At 41.6% G+C, this 18,886-nt stretch overlaps 3 protein-coding genes across 3 annotated transcripts; 1 reads left to right on the forward strand and 2 right to left on the reverse strand.

Moving 5' to 3' along the window:
* Positions 1-570: 570 nt before the first annotated feature.
* Positions 571-6,388, reverse strand: LOC145898806 (uncharacterized). Its single transcript, XM_082987430.1, has 4 exons — positions 5,788-6,388; positions 2,029-2,180; positions 1,402-1,617; positions 571-1,209 (listed from the first exon to the last, which is right to left on the reverse strand). Exons 1-4 carry the CDS (start codon positions 6,386-6,388, stop codon positions 571-573), a joined length of 1,608 nt encoding a protein of 535 aa, XP_082843556.1.
* Positions 6,389-12,104: 5,716 nt separating this feature from the next.
* LOC145899390 (claudin-15-like) lies at positions 12,105-13,988 on the forward strand. Its single transcript, XM_082988145.1, has 4 exons — positions 12,105-12,366; positions 12,723-12,887; positions 13,070-13,219; positions 13,786-13,988. The coding sequence occupies exons 1-4, from the start codon at positions 12,105-12,107 to the stop codon at positions 13,986-13,988; spliced, it is 780 nt and encodes a 259-aa protein (XP_082844271.1).
* A 285-nt stretch (positions 13,989-14,273) lies between these two features.
* Positions 14,274-18,752, reverse strand: LOC145898207 (protein amnionless-like). Its single transcript, XM_082986637.1, has 13 exons — positions 18,664-18,752; positions 18,408-18,532; positions 17,625-17,669; positions 17,455-17,554; positions 17,011-17,120; positions 16,837-16,938; positions 16,409-16,552; positions 16,159-16,341; positions 15,990-16,077; positions 15,813-15,923; positions 15,499-15,652; positions 14,887-14,977; positions 14,274-14,405 (listed from the first exon to the last, which is right to left on the reverse strand). The coding sequence occupies exons 1-13, from the start codon at positions 18,716-18,718 to the stop codon at positions 14,274-14,276; spliced, it is 1,440 nt and encodes a 479-aa protein (XP_082842763.1). The 5' UTR covers positions 18,719-18,752.
* Between the last annotated feature and the right edge of the window lie 134 nt (positions 18,753-18,886).

An 18,886-nucleotide genomic window follows, 5' to 3' on the forward strand; every position in this document is an offset into this window, starting at 1 on the left:
CTGTACAAGTACATTGACGGGAAATCATCCGCAAAAACTTCACGATCAAAGATAAATTTGTATACAGAGACACCCCAAAGAAGGTGCTTCCCCGTGGGGTTTCGCTCACATGTCAATGAAGTGTTAATTGCGCTCCATTCCAATGTGCGATACATAATGTTGACTGTTCCTTTTAAGTCGAGCAAAGTGGATTTACACACTGGTCTCGAGAGCGCATCAACGAGGCATTCTCGAGTGCGTATCAAAGCGTTAGCCCGCTTCTAATGTCGACTCGCGACTCGTATCAAATTCACACACTCGACCATGTTGACAGGATGACCGCTCACTGAACAGCACACGGCAGCTTGTCGTACGTTGTGTGTCTCTGCGCGTAAAACCTGGGATTGCGGCGTGCAGACGCGGGATTGACATTCGGAACAATAAGTCTTTAAATATGATTGTGTTGGATCGCGGTTTTGCCCGGATGACAGCCGAGTGAGCACGAATCGAAATCAGTGTTTGCTTTTGCGGCGGAACTGGCTGATAGCAGGTCGCACAATTGGCAAACGAACGGCATTGGTCGGCGCGCAGTCAGCGATACACACCGTAGAGCAGCGAAGAGTCGTTGAGCATTGCGTTGCCGATAGCCAAGTGGTGGTGGCCATGGTGCTGTACTTGCTGATACGCATCCACTGTGTTAAGAGTGGTCACATTCACGTTCATGAGGTCCTGGTGCTGACCTGTTGCACTGACCCCGGTCATGTAGTGACTGTGGGGTACCGCATTCGAGCCTTCGCTACCCGTTGCTGTGCCTTCCTCTATTTTGACGGAGGTCGAGTATTGGCTCATTGCCACCTCTCCACCGTTCGCCATTCCACCTTCCGAAATATTCGATGGTTGAGCGACTGGGGTGAGCGCCATATGCATGCCTGGTGACTCCTCGACCCCGTGGTCGCTGCTCACTGACACGTCGGACATGATGGCATGCCGTCCGGGCGAGTGTTCGCCGTTCTGTTGTCCAGGCTGAACGATCCCGTGTACCATGTGATGAGCGGAGCCATCGCCGCTTTCAACGATCGAAGTCACGACTTGAACTTGACCAGCGTTTCCGGTTCCGGCAACAGCCACTGGCGAATATGTTTGTTGAGGTGTGTGTGCGCCGCTAACCATCGCCTGCTTCTGCTGCTGGTGCGCAATCTCGCTGCTGTGGTGATTTTGGTTGTTAGTATTCTGAAACAAAAATACTAATGTAAATTTAAGGTCGACAAATTTTTGTTCCCAAGATGCCGAGTGTCCGCTATGACTGACAAAATGTTTTATCTCGCACAATTACGGGATTCTGTATTAAATAGTTAGACACACTAACAGCCTTCATGCAACATCCGGCTTTCCACACAACTTTACATGGGACCCAACATTCACCTGAGAACCTTGTTGTTGCTGCTGTTGCTGCGTAGCGACGGTCACTGCGTCCACTTGGGCTTGCTTGTCCTTGAGCGATCGCTTGTTCTTGTAGCGGTGGTTCTGAAACCATATTTTTACTTGGGTCGGCGTGAGATGGATCATCTGGGCCAGATGCTCGCGCTCGGGGGCCGACAAGTACTTCTGCTGTTTGAACCGACGCTCCAGCTCGAACACCTGCGCGGTTGCGAGACAAAGTTTAGCTTGCGGTCGATCGCTTGTTGTCCCCATCGACGGGTAAATTGACTTTGAAAAAAATCTATCTAATATTCTTACGATTTTTTTTCCAATAACCCAGACACGATTATGTTTTAGTCATTATTTAAAATCAAAGTTACGATGTATTTTTACCATAAGGATCACCATTTAAAATTCAACAGTCATTGCAACAGTTCTTTTTAAATCTTGCGACTTTTTAAGGGCACGGCCTTTGGGTTCACGGTTTTTAATTCTCAGGTTAAACATAAGAAGCGTTTCAAAAAAAATGAATTCCGGGAACTAAGAATTTTCTTAAGTTTCTCGAACTCAGGTTTGCAAGGCTGTCAAACGCTTTACCACAATCGCACATTTTGTAATATTTCTCCGCACCTGTGCCTGTGAAAACAGCACCCTCCTTTTCCGCCGTTGTGAGGCTGGTAATAAAGTTTTGTGCATTCCGTCCATCCCTGTTCCCGACATCATGTTCACCCCCCCGTAACTGTTCATCCCCATTCCTGCCGATGGGTTGAGATAACGGGACACTGCAAAGAAATGAAAGGTTTGTTGGATTGTTATAACAATAAGTTATTGCCGGGTCGTATCTGTGCACAAAATGGCGAATATGGGTGTTTGCAAACACAATAAACGCATATTGGACGTTCGGTAGTATTTTTTGGTATCAGCTAAATTCTTGAAATGATTTTAATATCCATTTTTTGCTTTTAGTGTTCAACGTTTTTAGCAAAAATTAATTATATTCAACTTGCGAATTTTTACATGACATTCTCCGTGGAACATCCTCGGATTTATACGGATTTGTGCTACACGCGAACCCAGGTCGATGTATGTTTTTTCGCAGCATGGCTCGCGCGCGTATTATCCGTTTATCGATGCAAATCTGCCACCCGGGATATAACCTGTTCGTCTAATGCGCCAAATGCGTATTGCTTTGTCACGATTTTCGCGCCAATCTATGGCGTTCGATAAATATCTACAATCGAACGCGCAATTCGCAAACTAATTCCATTGGATCCACGCGCCCCGTTTAAATATTACTTCGCCCTGACGTCTATATTTGCTGTTAATGTGGTTTAAACACCAAGGTAAACTTGTTTCTTTAATAACTCCATTTAGAAAGGGAAATTTCTTGGCGAACCCATCTTGAAAAAAATCTGTTTGACCCCTGATGAACAACAAAAAGCGTAAAACATAGAATTACCCCCAAACATTATGTTCCACGACCCCAAATGGGGTCCGTAGCAACCCCTGGTTGAAACACTTTAAAGGTGTAAGACTAAGCTAATCGAAATATGACAGGGAAGTACAGGTAAGTTTAAAAGACAAAAGATAAACAAAAAAGTAACATTCACTACTTGTATGATATGGAGATAGCTCGTATGCATTTCTTTACATTGAACACTGTCGGCGATTTTAACGGTTCATTTGCCACAACCCCAGATTTGTGATTCAGATGGAAGGTGGGCAAGAACGATAAGATACGATTTGCAAACGCAGCTGCACCTAATTAAATAAAGAACGATTCGCGTTGGCGCGTGGCGTATCATTCTGGAATCAACGCTACTCAATCTCGTTCTTAGTGAAGTGAGCCGGAAAAAGCCGATCACCGCAACGCAACGCTAATCGCAATATATGGACATCTTCATGAGCATTGGTCGCGTTTCGATGCGCAACCGATTACGCCAGATTGTTGTTTCAGCGCACGCGAAATCCTTCACCGCAATTGTGGGATTTTCCAACGAGACACAACCCATCCTGGGTGGACGCCGTTAACTTTTGTTGGGCGTTCGTTGTTGTATCGTAAGTTGTCGGTTGCCTGGTAACTGGATGCGGCTGCAACTTACACGTGGGTGGAAAAATACAAAATGGCTGCCTTGATAAAACGCATCTAACGGTGCCAAATGAATAAGCGATATTCCGTTTTTTTAGAATAACAACCACTAAAAATCTCGGTTTCTAAACTTATATTAAATGCATTTCCAACAAAGGCTTTTTGGCAAAAAATATATGTTCTTAGTGGTATTTGTTATCGCTTAACTCTCTTCCTTATCCAGTAACCGCTGTGAGAACGTGTTTGCCAAAAATGTTTAAACTCGCCCACGTAAGCAAAGTTCCGAAATCAAGTCTAACTACAAGCCTAATTTCAATGGGCGTTTTCGCATTGATACTGATTCACGCGGAACGTTTATCGTCTGCATTAAGGTTATTGAACTCTGTGCTGTTATTTCCGAAGTGTGCCAAGAGCAAATTAATGGGTGTGCGGAAAGTACACGTCCAATGTATTTAATTCAGAGATTGAAAACCGCTAGTTTTTGTGATTTAAAATGACAACGAGGGGCGGTAAACAACATTTGAGGCAGTGCCCCTGGGAATTTAGCAAAGAGAAACTGCGAATTTAATCCACTAACATTATTATTTCTATTAATTTTTTTAAGAATACGAAATCGCTATATCTGCAGTGTTGCAGATATAGGGTAACATGTATTCCATTCGTTTCCACGAGTTGTGGTATTTCGTTGAATTATTGGGAGAACAGGTGTGTCAGCTCGACCACTGTATTACTATATCAACTTACTTGTGCATTTGATAATATAGGATCCGTCGGTTATTTTTGCGTTGTGCAAAAGGATTTTCAATCTATTTTCAACGGGCGGTACGCGCTATGTTTGACTATAAGCCCCGAATCGGCAGTAATGCAAAGCACGCTCAGTCTAATCCAGCACCCTTGATCATGGGGCCATTGCGGCAGTTTCAAGTCGCCCATCCAGGGACTTCTTCAAAGGTCGCTTGTATGCAAGTGCACTTCTGCTGCGCTTATCGCAGAGATTCCTTCCCATTCAATCGGAAGCACCGACGTCTGAGTGGTCTCCAAGCTTGTGGACACAACACTATTGCATTGGCTTAATATTAGAATTATGAGCGCGGGCCCTTTACGTATCGAGGTGTTCTTATCTCGTCATCGGCGGCCTTCTATTAGCAGGCTCCAGGTCCTCGGCCGGCACAGCCAAGCGCACTACGGGCACTACTTTAACGGCGAATTGCTCTCAGCCCGTGTTACGAAGCGCACTTTAAGATTGCTTGAGATGATGGGCAAGAGCACCATCATCCCAATGTTTGGTATATGAGACCTCGCGTACCGTCATAGCGATTAGTAGTGGCCCAATGGGCAATAGCAAAGACAGCGTTAATTTATGCCGCCCTCAAAGAATAATTGCTAGATTTCAACCCCGAACAAATGAGCGAAACGCAGGCAAGAGGGCAAATGCTCACGCAGGTTCTGCACAGCAAAGATTCGAACACGAGTTGTCGCCTTTTCAAATGAAGTTGATTTTTGGTAAAGAATACTGAATTTTTCGCATACTTGACGGGCGATTAATTCAGTTGAAATAAGATTTAGAGAAGCAATCGATTCGTCAAACTTAGCGCTACAGAGTCATATAGAAGCGCTATACCTTGACCACAGCATGCGAAAATCAAAATGGCGACCGATTGAAACACGAAGCGGAAAGCCCATAACAACCATCGCCTGACCGATAAAGCTTGTCAATATTTCTTTTTGTGAGTTTGTGGCTATTCCGGACATAAATAATCAAAAACGCGTTATGGTGCAACCAGGTTTGGCACTTGTTTGACTTGGAGGAGACAAACGGAAAATATATATTGTCCGATTAAATATTTGGTTGTGATGTCTGTCAAATACAACGGTACGCTGAGATAATGACGCGGAAAATCTTACAATGTGACAAGAAACTATGCAATTATTGTAATGTATTAATTTATTCATAATTAGCAGAATTTTTAGGAATGCAATGGTTTTCTAATGTGTTTTTAGGCAAACCGTTTTACAATTGCATTTTCTATAGATGCTCTAGAGTGCGACGTTATTTTAAATTATTGAATAAATCTCACACGTTCACCATATTTTACATATTTGTTATCTACTCAAAATAGACAAACGTGACAAGAGGTTTATATAGTTTTTAAGTTAACTTTCAAACCTTCAAAGACATTTAAAACACTTTTGCTCGGTTTCAGATTGAACCATCACCCCAATTAATATAAATTTGGAGTAGTTTTTACACAAACTTTTTAGAACTGTTAACGCTAAAATCTCAAAAAAGTTCAACTCACTTGAAACGGTTCCAAACCGCGGGTCTGGGTTTGCCGGCGCACCGTACCAACCCGCCGCCTGCACGTTGTTGTACGACGGCAAGTCGGCGCCGTTGCAGTAACCTGTTGACGATCCAGAGCCCGGCATCGTGTGGAAAGTTGCCTGAGGCGCCGGGGCCATGGGGTGAAGATTGTACCCAGTGTTCATACCAGCTGCCACCGCCGCTGCTGTTGGTACGCTCTGATAAGGCACGCTTGCGGTCGGAATTTGCTGATGGTGATGCACGCTGTGGTGTGGCGGTGTACCCATCGACATGGGCTGACGGTAGAGCGACGACATGGGCGGAGAGGTCGACCCTGCACTTAGGGAGCCGCCGAGGTTTGGTACGTGTAGGCCGCTGGACGCTGCGACCGTGTGTCCAGGATCCATAGACACGCTGTACGGGTCGTGAATTTCCCGCCGTCCAGCTATTGATGCTGTTCCTACTGAAGGTGGTGGGAGATTGATGCTTTCGTCTACCGTATGAGCACCGTGCTGTTGACCGTAGGGTTCGTCGAGCGGGCTGAGGATGTCTGTTACTGAAAATGGCGTTGTGGTCGTTTGCTTGGGACTCAAGGACATTTCCCTCACGCGCGACAAGCTCGCTCTGGCAAATCGTTAACTACACTGCGCAGCGCCAAGTCAGGTATTACGTCTTATGCTTGAACAAATATTGGCGGCCAAAACTGCGTCCTTCAGAGCCTCTTTGACGCGGCGCGACAACCCTTAAGTTCTGCAACAAACCAAAAACAAATCTCGTTAAATTTTGCCGCTGTGCTAAATTCTTTCTACTGCTATAAACTCCTGCTTAAACCTGACCCTTTCGTTGTTAAAATTTTTAGGTGATTCCAGAGGAACGCGCGCGTTGGCATTGTTATTTCGGAAAGGCGAAGCTGTGCACTGGCGGACCGAGAGCCGACGGGGCGTCACGCCGAAAAAGGGAGGCGAACGAGCTGTGTGGCCGACTCAGGTACGCGATCGACAAAAGAGAGGAAAAATAATTCGGCCGCCCGCGCTCGTGACGTCATCATTCTGACGGCGGAAGGTCTGACGCTGACGCTGAAAGCGATTGGCGCGTAATTAGTTGTAGCAAACCAGATTGCAAACAAACAAGTCGACGATGAAAGACATCCGACCCCGGTCGGAAGTGTGTTGGCTGCCCTTGAAAGAGGAAATTCTCGTTTGCTAATCGAACACTTTTATCTTCCGTCCACAGACTTGTTGGTCATTTACTTAACACATGGTGGTGATTTGGCGTAAATATAATGACGAGATTGTGTAATTTTATTGGAGAAATTTTATGAAATTTTTTAATCGTTTTTGAACAAACTTAAACTTTGTTTAATTTTGTTTACAACTCGCCACTCGGACATTTTTGTAGTTTACGTAACTCACTGTTGTCATTGTTAACATTTGTTTTTTATGACCGTCACACAATATTGTCCTCTGATGAATTCACGCATGCGGTAGGATTTTGCTGGTAGTGATGAACGTTGTAGTGCAGCAGTTTGTCCGTAGACATTGTATCACAATTAGGGCATTCCGATGTTACTCCGTTTGCTAAATAAAAAAAACATTAAAATGAGTTGTAAATATACTAAACTTTTTGGGCAAATGTTCGAACGAAATTTATGATAATGTGTTACACATCTTAGTTTTCTTGGTCGCTTGATCGGGCTTTTTTCTGTTGTTTTTTCGTAATTTTCATATTTATTTGTAGTAACAACTGAACAAACTACAAAAAGAAATATTATGCACTGTGCCTTTTTAAAATAATAAGTTAATATGTTTATTTCACGTGCCTAAAACAAATGGTCTGTCCGTCAATAAATTGAGAATATATTTTTTCAAATGTTTTCCTGTGAATTTAACGTTTTATCCCACATGCGGTAGATGTACTGCTATTTAGTTTTGTTGGTTTGACCTTAAATAAATTATGTTTATTACATTGAAACGCAGCGAGGAGCGATATGTATTTTATAGCCAAGTAAGAAAAATACGTGTCACTGAAAGAATACCTCTTCGCCAACAGAATCAGAAAAACAAATAAATGAAAATAGTATTGCACAGAAAAAGCAGCAATAAATATGTATTTGTACAGCTGTAATTTTAAGCATTTCACTCATATTCAAGTTAATATTTAAATCCACGGGCGATTGAAACCGGCGGCTTATTCGAATAGTGGTACCGACTCGCAGCGCCATTTTGCGGACAGTCGCGATACAGTCCACAAGTAAGGACGCGCGCTTTGGAAGTAAAACACAAATTACCCTAACCCCCATCTGTCCTTGGTGATTCACTGCGAGGCTGTGTTTACGTCATCGCCGCTGTTTCCACCTTCATCGATTTTAGTTGAGTTTTTGGCGCAACTTCGGTAACGTTCGCGCCGCTGCGTTCCAAACTCAGCGCAATTTGCGGCTCGGCTTCTGCGCACCCTGGCTTCAACGCAGGCACCCGAGGGCCCTTCACGTGCTCGAAACGCGGTCTGCAAGCGACGGACTGGCACTCAGGGACAGCTGAGCTTCCTCGTTAACGGTTTTCATACCCGCCCGGCAAATCAGCGAGCCCCAGAATTCGTACTGGGAGCTTTTGTAGTCTCCCGAATTGCTTTGTTCGTTCGCGTGGGGGCCCCCGGAGCCGCCGAGTTGTCCGCTTCCGCGCACTGTCGCAATTATTCCCGCCAGTCGATTGCCGACTTTTCCAATAACTCCGCGCGCGTGTTTTGATTTTGCGCGCGCTGACTCCGGGGGCAACAAAACCACACGCGTATTTGAAATTGCGAGTTCCCGCGGACGAAGGAGGCATCGCTAGGGAAGACCTCATCCCGGTGTTCTCATGACTGTGTAACATGAAGTTTTGTTGCAAGCGGACATGGAAAACTTTAGTGTAGACCAAAAAATAGCCTTGGTATCAGGTCTTTTCTACAAACAAATTTTGCCGAAATATATGGCAAAAAATTGTCATGTGTTTGTGGTGTGCTTGCCAACATAACACATACGACCCTAAAAAGGAACCGAAACGAAGGTTTTGCCCTCAACCTTCCGCGTGCAACCTTGTTTCAACGCAAAACCCTCGTAGTGGGGCGTCAAAAAACTAACATGGCTCCGTTCTGTGTACACACACTGGCTACCGCCTCGAAAAACGTGGGACAGACAAAGCGTTGCATTGGAGGGGTACTTGCAACGAATATTCCCCTCCCTTTGGCATCAAAGTCGTAGTGATGACAGGACACGCGTCACCCTTCCATGATCGGTATTTAATCGGACAAGTTGCCCGCCCCACTGTACAGTGTCTGTTTAAATACTTGTGCCGCGCCGTTAGCGATAGTTGACGGGCCTAATCTGACGCCGTTTGGCCAAGTGCTGGCCATTGTGGCATGCCGACGTGCAAGTGACCGTCTGGCGTCACTCATGAAGTGACTTGTTTGAATTGCACTCAACAATTTTTGCTTCACACAAAACAAAACTAAATAAACAGACTGTTTTGAACTGGAAATGGAATTTATTGATTTGTTTTGTTGAAAAAAAATCGGCATACGATTCAGTCACGTGATTTCTAAAACTATGCATATCTTGATGTGAGTAATGTTGAACACATATTTTTATGTTTCTTGAAATTTTTGAAAAACAGAATGAGTAAAACACCATAATAAGAATATAAACGAAAATGTGTTGCAATGAATTAATACCTTTCCGTTGAGATATACATGTAATTAAACAGCCACCGTGTGTTTAAGCGGCATTTACCCAAAGTTTTTTTGATTCAATGCAAGCATCTAAAAGAGTCGGCCATTTTGCCTTTAAAATATTTCCTCTACCTCATGTAAAAATTAATTTAATTTTTGCCGAGGCCATTTTTTTGCCACCAGTCGATCTTGAAGAGGTCGCTGTGTCCTTGAAGTCTGGGTCTTCCCGGATGTTTTTTCACAGCGGTCGCGTGAGGTGCATTCCAATAAAATAGCGGCGTCTCGCTCCGCTGTATGGCCACTTTCGTGCGTTTCATAAAGCCACTGCTTAAGAAACTGTTCACCTGCGGCAAGAATTTTCCCGAAAAACTCCCAGCTCTCGGATGTGAAGCGGGGCGAAAATTCATCACTCGGCTCATCGATTCGCATCCACGTCATCGCTTTGTTCTTCTCCGGCCGCTGTTTGGCCCCGAAACGCGGTGTTGGCCCGCATTGCTTGTTTGTCGGTGCGCTCGGCCTTCAAACGCGCTCACGGCCCGGTTGGACCTCCGGCCCGGCCACCCCCGTCAATCAGGAGGCTAAAGAGGCTCAGCGCTGCGGCGTGAAGGACCACTTAGGGCCGCGGGACTGATCGCGTCCGAGCGCTGCAACTTTGCCCAGCTGTCTCGCTGGATTGCCCGCTTTGGCCTATTGTGCTTCGACCGATTTTCGTTGGTGAGATTCCGCGGAGATTGTGCGAAAAACGGCCCGAAAGGTTTTGTTTTGTCTGTGAGTAACCACCATTGGGAAATATGTACGGAAGGATCAATTACGTGACTCGTCAACAATAAATGCCTATGCTGATCGAAACATTTGCATTGTGTGCAGCTTACTTGTACCATCACTAAATCTATTACATTTATTGAATCAAATACAATAAATGAACAATAAATCGCCAGGACAAACATAATGTTTTTTGAATGTATTAATAATTTATCTATAACTTTAAATTCCATAGAATTAGTATGGTATACTATACTGTATACATACAGTACAATTCTGTTTAAACTTATACATATGTTCCTAATAAATTGTTACCAGTACATTTGCAACATTGTGGGTCAAGACGATTTAATATACCCCGTTAGATGGCGCCATTAAGTAAGCTAGTGCACAACGATGGCGGTGCTCATCATTGCAACATAACTAACCGTATATATAGGCCACTGCATTGGTAACTTTTGAAATTATTTTAAAAGAAAAAGGTAAGCATGCTTGTGCTGATTTAAATCATTATTGACAAATCTTTAAATCCATTACACCATCTAATTTAGATATCGATATAACAAACTTTAAACATACGAATTGTAATGTCACAACTATATAGCATGTACGAAGGAAAAAAACAGGCCAGCAATTTATGTCACTCAAAAATTAACATGATTAACAAAATCTACGTACATTCACTGTAGAAGCAAATGGCTTATATCACATTGCACAGTATTACGTTTCCACTGGTCCTAATCAACGCTTGATTACCAACGTCATATTATAAAATATTAAGACACATTTACAGTTTAATCAAACAGGACGAACCTAATTGGACCGAAAAGTACATTGCTATAAATGGTTTTAATTAAATGGTATTGAGTGTACGCATCAACAAACAGTTCTGTATTAAACCATATAATTTCCACTTATAGTACCAAGTAATATGTTTGTTTTGTAAAAATAAAACTGTGTCATCACTTAATAAGGGTAACTATGTTTTATTTCTTTGAAAAAAAGGACAATATCCCAATATATAATGGAGTAATCACTCCAGTATATTACGCAGTACTTCATATTAGTAATCCGGCACAGCATGTAAACCTTTCAATGCGCTTTGGTGTTTGTTCATCCCAGTGACGACGACCAAAATTTCCCCGTTTAATCCTATTCTATGCCTGATCGCTTTAATCTCGTCCTCGCACGATCATCGCCCAAATGTAGGGCAGTAAGTTTTCTCCAGGCAAGTTTCACCCGGCCCGCGTTTGATTGGGAAGCTGTGGCCGATCTCGCTGTCTGGAGTTCGTCTTGAAGGAGCAAAGTTTGCTGAAAGAATCGCTTGCCACCGACGGAAGTTTGTTTTGATGCCAGGGCGGGTGCGAGATAAGAAATGAATTTTCTGTCTGCTTGTCTCAACAGTTGCGTTTGGAAGACTCAGTCCGATAAAGGAGAAGTGTGAGATTCAGGAAATGAGGCTCGCCTTATGCCGCAAACTACAAAACACCGCCCTAAACACCAGCACGTTTACTCAGCCTTAAAGTTACGGATGTACCTCATCGGAAAGTTAGTTTGTTGTAACGAGGTAGATGCATGGACGTCGGTAGTTTGCTCGCTTCAAGTAGACAGAATTTGGGTGAAAAGAGTTTATTTAAGTTATTAAACCGAACCTAATTGATTTTCCAAATACATTTGTTACAAAAACGTAAAAAAATGAGTTACGATATTTTTTTGTTTAAAATTGTTTCAGTTTTAATTAAAAACACTTTATTAATAGAGAAAACGCTTATAACGTCGCTTATCTATAACTAATCCTGTGTTTTAACTCTAAAGAACAGCCGGTGCATAATTTATCAAGTAAAAGTTAGTATGTTTCCAAACACGACCGGCCCTAACAACAATTTATTTCCGACTCTACTCCAACTTTTCGGGTTGGTTTTCGGTTTTTTATGTGACGCCGGATCGCTATGGTGCCTCTTTGATCCCTGCTGGAAAACTTCGAGCGCTGACTTAGCCGTCCAACCCTACAGCATATGTTACGGTATATGGATTGGTTGCACTGTGAACACCGATGGAAGTTGGGTGTGTGACGGCTATTTTGGGAAAACGGTCATTGACCGAAACATTAGTCGTAAGTCGTACGTACTGCAGTGATATCTGTGATCTCGCACAGCGCCATTTCGTTAATTACTGTCGAAATTTTGCCGGCTCAACTGTACAACATTTAAAAGAGGTTGTTATTTTGTGCCCACGACACGACGTGTATTAAAGTAGCTATAGGCTACAATAAAATACTATACATCTTAATCCGAATAAGAAAAACAAAACATGTGTTTTCTTTTAGTTTTTGTGTGAAACTGTTTCTGAGTTGTGATGTAGCCGGTTTGAAATCAAGTTATTTGATCCATTGAAACGGGATGCTTTCATGTTCCTGATTTAAATCTTTTTTCACTTTGTAATAAAAACTCTTTTACCTTTGTTGTATAGCGCGGCAGCATTACTGCAGAGCAGCGACCATAACGGCTATCATATTCGTTTCATTTTCCTTGCTCCTTGGCGGATATGGGAGTTACTGCTGCAAAATCAAATCCCTTCACGCTCAGCAGAAAGGAAAGTGTGTCAACATTTCAGGCTGGTTTGCTCTTATCGCAGGTAACATGACGTGGGCAATACCTGTGAAAGAACATGTACTAACAGTTAACAGCTGCACTGATGAGACCTTACAGGTCGAAACAATGTGTACACCCTGTTTGCACCTCTCAATGAATATAATTGCTTTGTTTGCACATATAACTTGAACTGATATTCCGTTAAATGCAGATATTCTTACACAGGGGCCTTGGTGGGTTCGGCTGGTTGTTGGTATCTACTGGAAATTTACAACGAGAGAATTTGGTATCATCAGGCGCAGAATGCAGGTCTAGGTTACACAATGGGACGTGGAATTTGGATGGCTCTTGCTTCGGGATTGTTTGGACTGATAAGTGGTAAAAATATTGTTTTACGAGAATACTTTTTTTTCATAGTTACTGTATTTTTTTATGTTATATTATATAACAAGTTGTATCAGGAACACAACTCACGGGTTTTCTCATAATTCTGAGTATAAAGAGACTGGCCCATATTGTTATTAACACTGTCATGTTAAAATAAGACGTTTCGACAAAAACTTATGTCATTTTATTTTAACATGACAAGGTTAATAACATTATGGGCCAGTTTCTTTATACTCAGAAGTTGTATCAGTCTTGTGACACTGAGCTGTACTTTTCTGGTCTTGGCACTGTTAAAAATAGTGATTTTTTATTTGTTTTGCAAAATTTCAAAAGTATATACCAATTTTGTGTTGTTATCTTATTTTTTTTCATACACAACGCTATTGCGAAATGATCTGATAACTTTTGACTTCCTCCCAAAATAATATCGATTTCATTGACGTATGATGACCAAAATAGTACTTGTTCTTGGATTTTGTACTTATACCTAAACCAACAGCAAATCTGCGAGAGCTGTTACAAATTTTTAAACGTTATTTTAAAAAAAATGATAGGTGTTATAACCATATTTGTTTTCAAACTTTGCACAGGAATCTGCCAGCTAATATCTCGATCGGGCTGCTTTTTGTACGAAGACTCACAAGAGCTTGACTTTGACAACAAATTCCACAATATACCAATTCCAACGACCAGATCGTATCGACCAAAATACAGTAAACGAAACTACGCTCCCAGGAACACATCGGAATACATCTGACCAACTCAGGATGCATGTTGATGTTGTTGCTTGAAACACGACACGTCGATGTTTTTATTCGGTTCTGCTGTTTTCGAGTAATTGTATGAAGTAAAAATTTACAAATGTTTTATACTTTTATAAGTGCTGGCGAATTTAAATCAAGATTATTTGCGCTTCCCAGACATATTTCTCTTCTCAATAAATACAAAAAGCTTAGCGTGATTTTTATGGTGAATTATTTTATGACGTCATATACGAGTGGCTTGATTCCAAAAAACAACTTTTGAATTCGGTTAAAATCATCTAAACGTCTTCTTCTCTGTACATGGGATTTCCAAAGGTAATGCCAAAGTCGCTGGTCATGGCGCTCATGCTTGGCATACCAGTCACACTTGAATCAAGCGATTCGCCTTCCATTGCTTCAACAGCCGGTTTCTGCGTTAAAAAAATTAAATTACAAGTATCGGCTGAAATATTTTTTCAAGTTTTAAAATTTGTCAAACGAAAATAGTTTCGACGTGTCAAACAGCAATAAAATGTTTTTACTTCATGAAATCTACTTAACCAGCCACACTTCTTTCGCGTGACACAAGTTAACCTTCCATTCACCTGTCAAACAGTTAGTGGAGTACAATTCATTGATACTTTACCACATAGCAATAAAATAAAAGCGTAAAGTGGGCATTTACAATGTGGGGCAAAAACAGTAACTGTTAACTGGTTCGTATAGGAAATAAACGACCACAATCGAATATGCAGAAGCAGACGCGTGCAGATTTCTGCTGAAATGCAAGGGTTCAATTTCTTTTGGGAAAGTCTAGACATTTCTAATGCAAAACCTCAACATGCGCATTGGTATAGATAGATTTGGTTTGGAATTATTTATAAAATATGTGGGTTATATTGAATGACCTACCTGACTATAACCCATATTGTACATGGGGTTTTCCACGTGTGTTGAATCGTCTTTAAACTGAAAGAGCTTGAACTTCTGTTGGTAAGCAACCCTGGGTGAGGAAACACGAACTATTTTGGTAAAGCACGATCACAAGCAGGTCACGAATTTCAAAAAGGATTTAATTCAAAGCTTTGCGAGAATAGGAGGGTGCGCAAGTTGTTGATTTAATTGAGTAAATATTATGACTTTAAGTGGGACTCGTTTTCCAGACCAGCGACGCGGGCAGGTCAGAACGAATTGGCTTTGTTAGTTTAAAGCGCTTCCATATTGAAACAGACGCACTTGGATCAGCAACCGCTATATTCAAAGGAGAATATTTGTAGAAACTGACTTTTTTAAACACAGGTAAACGATTTTGTGTGCTGGGTTGTTGTGCGTATATTACATTTTGAATATTGTTTGAAGTCCTGTGGTTAACCCACATTAAAAGCAACTTTTTTTGACACAACATTAAGATATATTTTCCCTCGCCAAGATACCTCGAACTTGGTAAATTCAATCTTCCCAGCGTCAAATATAATATTTTGCCAACATAACACCCCATTTTTGCCATGGGAGCACTTCCCATACCGTTTGTTGTAGAAGACCAAACCAGCGGTTATCAACAGTATTCCCGCGATGACGCCAATCACAATCCCTGCGATTTGGCCTGATGACAGACCTGAACCGGTTGGATCGCCTGAAGCGCGAACCGTCACGTTTACCGCCCCCATTCCACTCGACGCTGAAAGTAAAATTATCACAAATATAAGTCATAGGCAAAAAACTACAGTCGGTCCGAGCAACGTGAAACCACTTGCACAGTCACTTCAGTATTTACTTTTATTTACAAACCACAAAATCAAGGTGTAACTGAAGGACGTGGTTATAAACTAAAAGAAAACCTGATTTTAAGTAATTGGCGACTTCATTTGCAAACTTTTGGGCGGATTTTCCATTGTCTTCTGCGGTTACCATAACTTGTATGTAATCGGAACTGGCTCTTGCAGAAATACCTGAGTGCAAACTCGTAATAGTTGAATTGGTTTCTTTGAATCAACTTAACTTAGTGCAGCTTGTACCTTGAGTGCCGACACCCGCACGCACGTTCGAAGACGCACCTGACATTGCAAGGCCAATCTTTGACAAGGCGAAATGGCAACTTCGGTACTAAAATATACAGGTTAATTTGTTTTTTACCGCTTTTACCAACAGTGAACAGTTCTTAGTGAACGTATGTCAGTGAATTACTTCCGATTTCCCAAGCAAAGTATTCAAATAACTCGACATCGCGTTTTCGGTATAACCCGTTTCGTATTGAAACGTCACCGTGGCGCCGCAAAGCGGACAGCACTGGCCTGCTGCCTTAATCGGGTCCTTGCACTGCTGTGAACTTTTGCATTGGAATGAGTTGCATATTTGTGCCTGAATTTCCTGTTTTACAAATGCATGGATTATTTTTATCGTTCTTTGAAAGTTTATGAATGGATTATGAACCTACTGCTGTATTAGACCCGGTTCTGCATGCACATCCTGTCACATCTGGGCATTGACTCGGGTTTATGGCCACTTGTCCGTCTCCTTGAAACTGGTAGTAGCCACCACCCGACGAACGGTAGCTAACTAATTCGTTTGTGCCGTAAGCCTATTTCAAAACAAATTTAAATGGTAAAAAGTTTTATGTGATTTAGACCAAAAAGTAATACAAAATCAGAACCCATGAACTAATTAAAAAGAACTTAGTTTTAAAAGAAATATTTTCCTATACAACTAGCTCGTTGGAAATCAAGAGAGTTGTTTGCTGGTCAAATAAGAAGCCATAAATTACACGTATGTCATTTGTATCGCGGCAATGTGAGAATATATACAGAGTTACGCCATCGCTTTCCATACAATCTATTTAGGTTGCAGCGCATCTTGAACCAATACCTTTTCCCACACAGAAAATGACTGCAGCCCAAAGTCATAAGAAAGTGTTGTGATCCAGGAATTCTGTTCCGGAAAAAGGGCAGCGTCGTGTTCACATGGTACCTAATATAACAAAATGAGTATTTACAACAGATAAGATTATTCGCTACGTGTTTTATAAACAATGATCAAAACCTTTTCCACGTCCAACAAGTCCATTGGATTCATTGCATCTCCACTTCCAAGATTGGCTTGCCAGTTTGCTGCATCAAACCAATTGTCCGGTTGTGAATTGAACCTGATGACTACATGCAATAATGCTAAAGTTTAATACAGGATTCGGCAGCCTATGTGTGGCATGGATGATAATGCATGGCACACCGAGATATTTACGAGTTTGGAATGTGCCAGGGTTTACCTTGACGTAGTTGGAATTGTTGCGATTGTAAGAAAAGATAAAAAAGGCCAGAATGATTTATTTACCTTTAAAATTGTACATGCTACGTAAAAAACTGTACAAAGTGGCCTCGCGGAAGTTAATCACATTCTGTTATCACTTGCGTTCATAACGTGGTGTGATATGTAATTATGTAGGTTTTGAAAGATGTTTATAAAAAAAAATATTCTATCTGCGGTTACCGTGATCGTCGTGGCCATCTTCGTGACATGAGCTTAATGATTCATCAGGTCCCCAATTTACTCCGTCGGCAAATATAAACTCACCATCCAAAGGCAAAACCTGGGAGTGATAATGAAACTTTCATTCCGGGGAAATTTGTTGTCGCTTTAAATCAGCAATAGTTACTCACGATTTCGGTGATGGTAAAATTGCTTTGAACAAAGATTGACATTCTCTGAAAAACATGAAAATCTTTATTTGAGACAATCCAGTTCGTAAAACACAAATAGGACAAGCTTGGAATAATTTTACAAATTACTATATTCCTCTGAATTTATTGTGTTTACTGTAGGGAACTGAAAATGCCCATGGGCGAAATATATATTCCTGGTCAAAAGCCACGCTGATCTTGCAGTAAAAAGCTATACTGCTTATTTTTAGTGTGATTACGAAAGTATAGTTTCTGTTATTTTAAAGCATGTATCTCATAAAGCAATAGTGTTTGGACCAGTAAATGGAACTTTGGCACGTTAGGGAAACTGCAGTACAAATACCAGGCGACTGGCACAGCTTGTGGAACGGGGCAATTTTATCACCACAATAAAATGTTGTTTGACGCACAAAACTGCACCAATAAACTACGAATGCACACAAACTGAACGCATGCTTCTTTGTCTCTTGCAGTAGGTTTAACTATTTACCAACTGGTGTGTCCCTGTTAAATACAATGTGTTGTTAGTTTAAAGCGCTTCTGCCCAAAATTTTTTCCGTTACATCGGTACACATACTGAGGACAAAAAAGTCTGAACTTCTTTATGCACAGACCAATATATACAATATAGGCTAGCCTCAGCTGTAGACTATATTGGAAATCTTACAAATTATTTAAAAAACTTTGGTCTTTTAATCATATCGATAGGCGAGCAACTAAAAGAAAGTAACTGCAAAAACATTTGTCCTATGCATTACTCACCGAGTTTTGATCGAACTCGATTTTGTCCCCACCACACGGTATCCCATGTTCGGCATCAAGCCAACGATCCGGATTTTCAAAGTTGCTGTTTGTAACAAACGTGTGACTCCGGCTTATTGCGCTTCCTTAAACACAGTAAGATTGACTTGTATTCTTACTTTTTTGCTTGAAATGCATTGTAGATATTGCATTATTTATGGGCACTTGGCAACACATTAACAGTTTAGTTACAATCAGCTTCTTTTACTATGCTTACCCCTATATATCAACAGAGCTTGCAGAACTATCAAAACGGTTACGGGATGCATCATTTTGCTACAACTGTGACTGCACTTCGTAGTTATACAACTTGTTGTACCGTTGAATCAAAACCACTGTCCAATGCCTGTTGAGTGCAGCAACTTGCAAGAAAAAGGGGGCGTGGGCAAATAGTCGAGAGGAAAGTTGATTTCCAAAAACACTCAAAGTGATGCTAATAA

Source organism: Ascidia mentula, chromosome 4 (assembly GCF_947561715.1).
Source record: "Ascidia mentula chromosome 4, kaAscMent1.1, whole genome shotgun sequence".
NCBI classification, from domain to species: domain Eukaryota; kingdom Metazoa; phylum Chordata; class Ascidiacea; order Phlebobranchia; family Ascidiidae; genus Ascidia; species Ascidia mentula.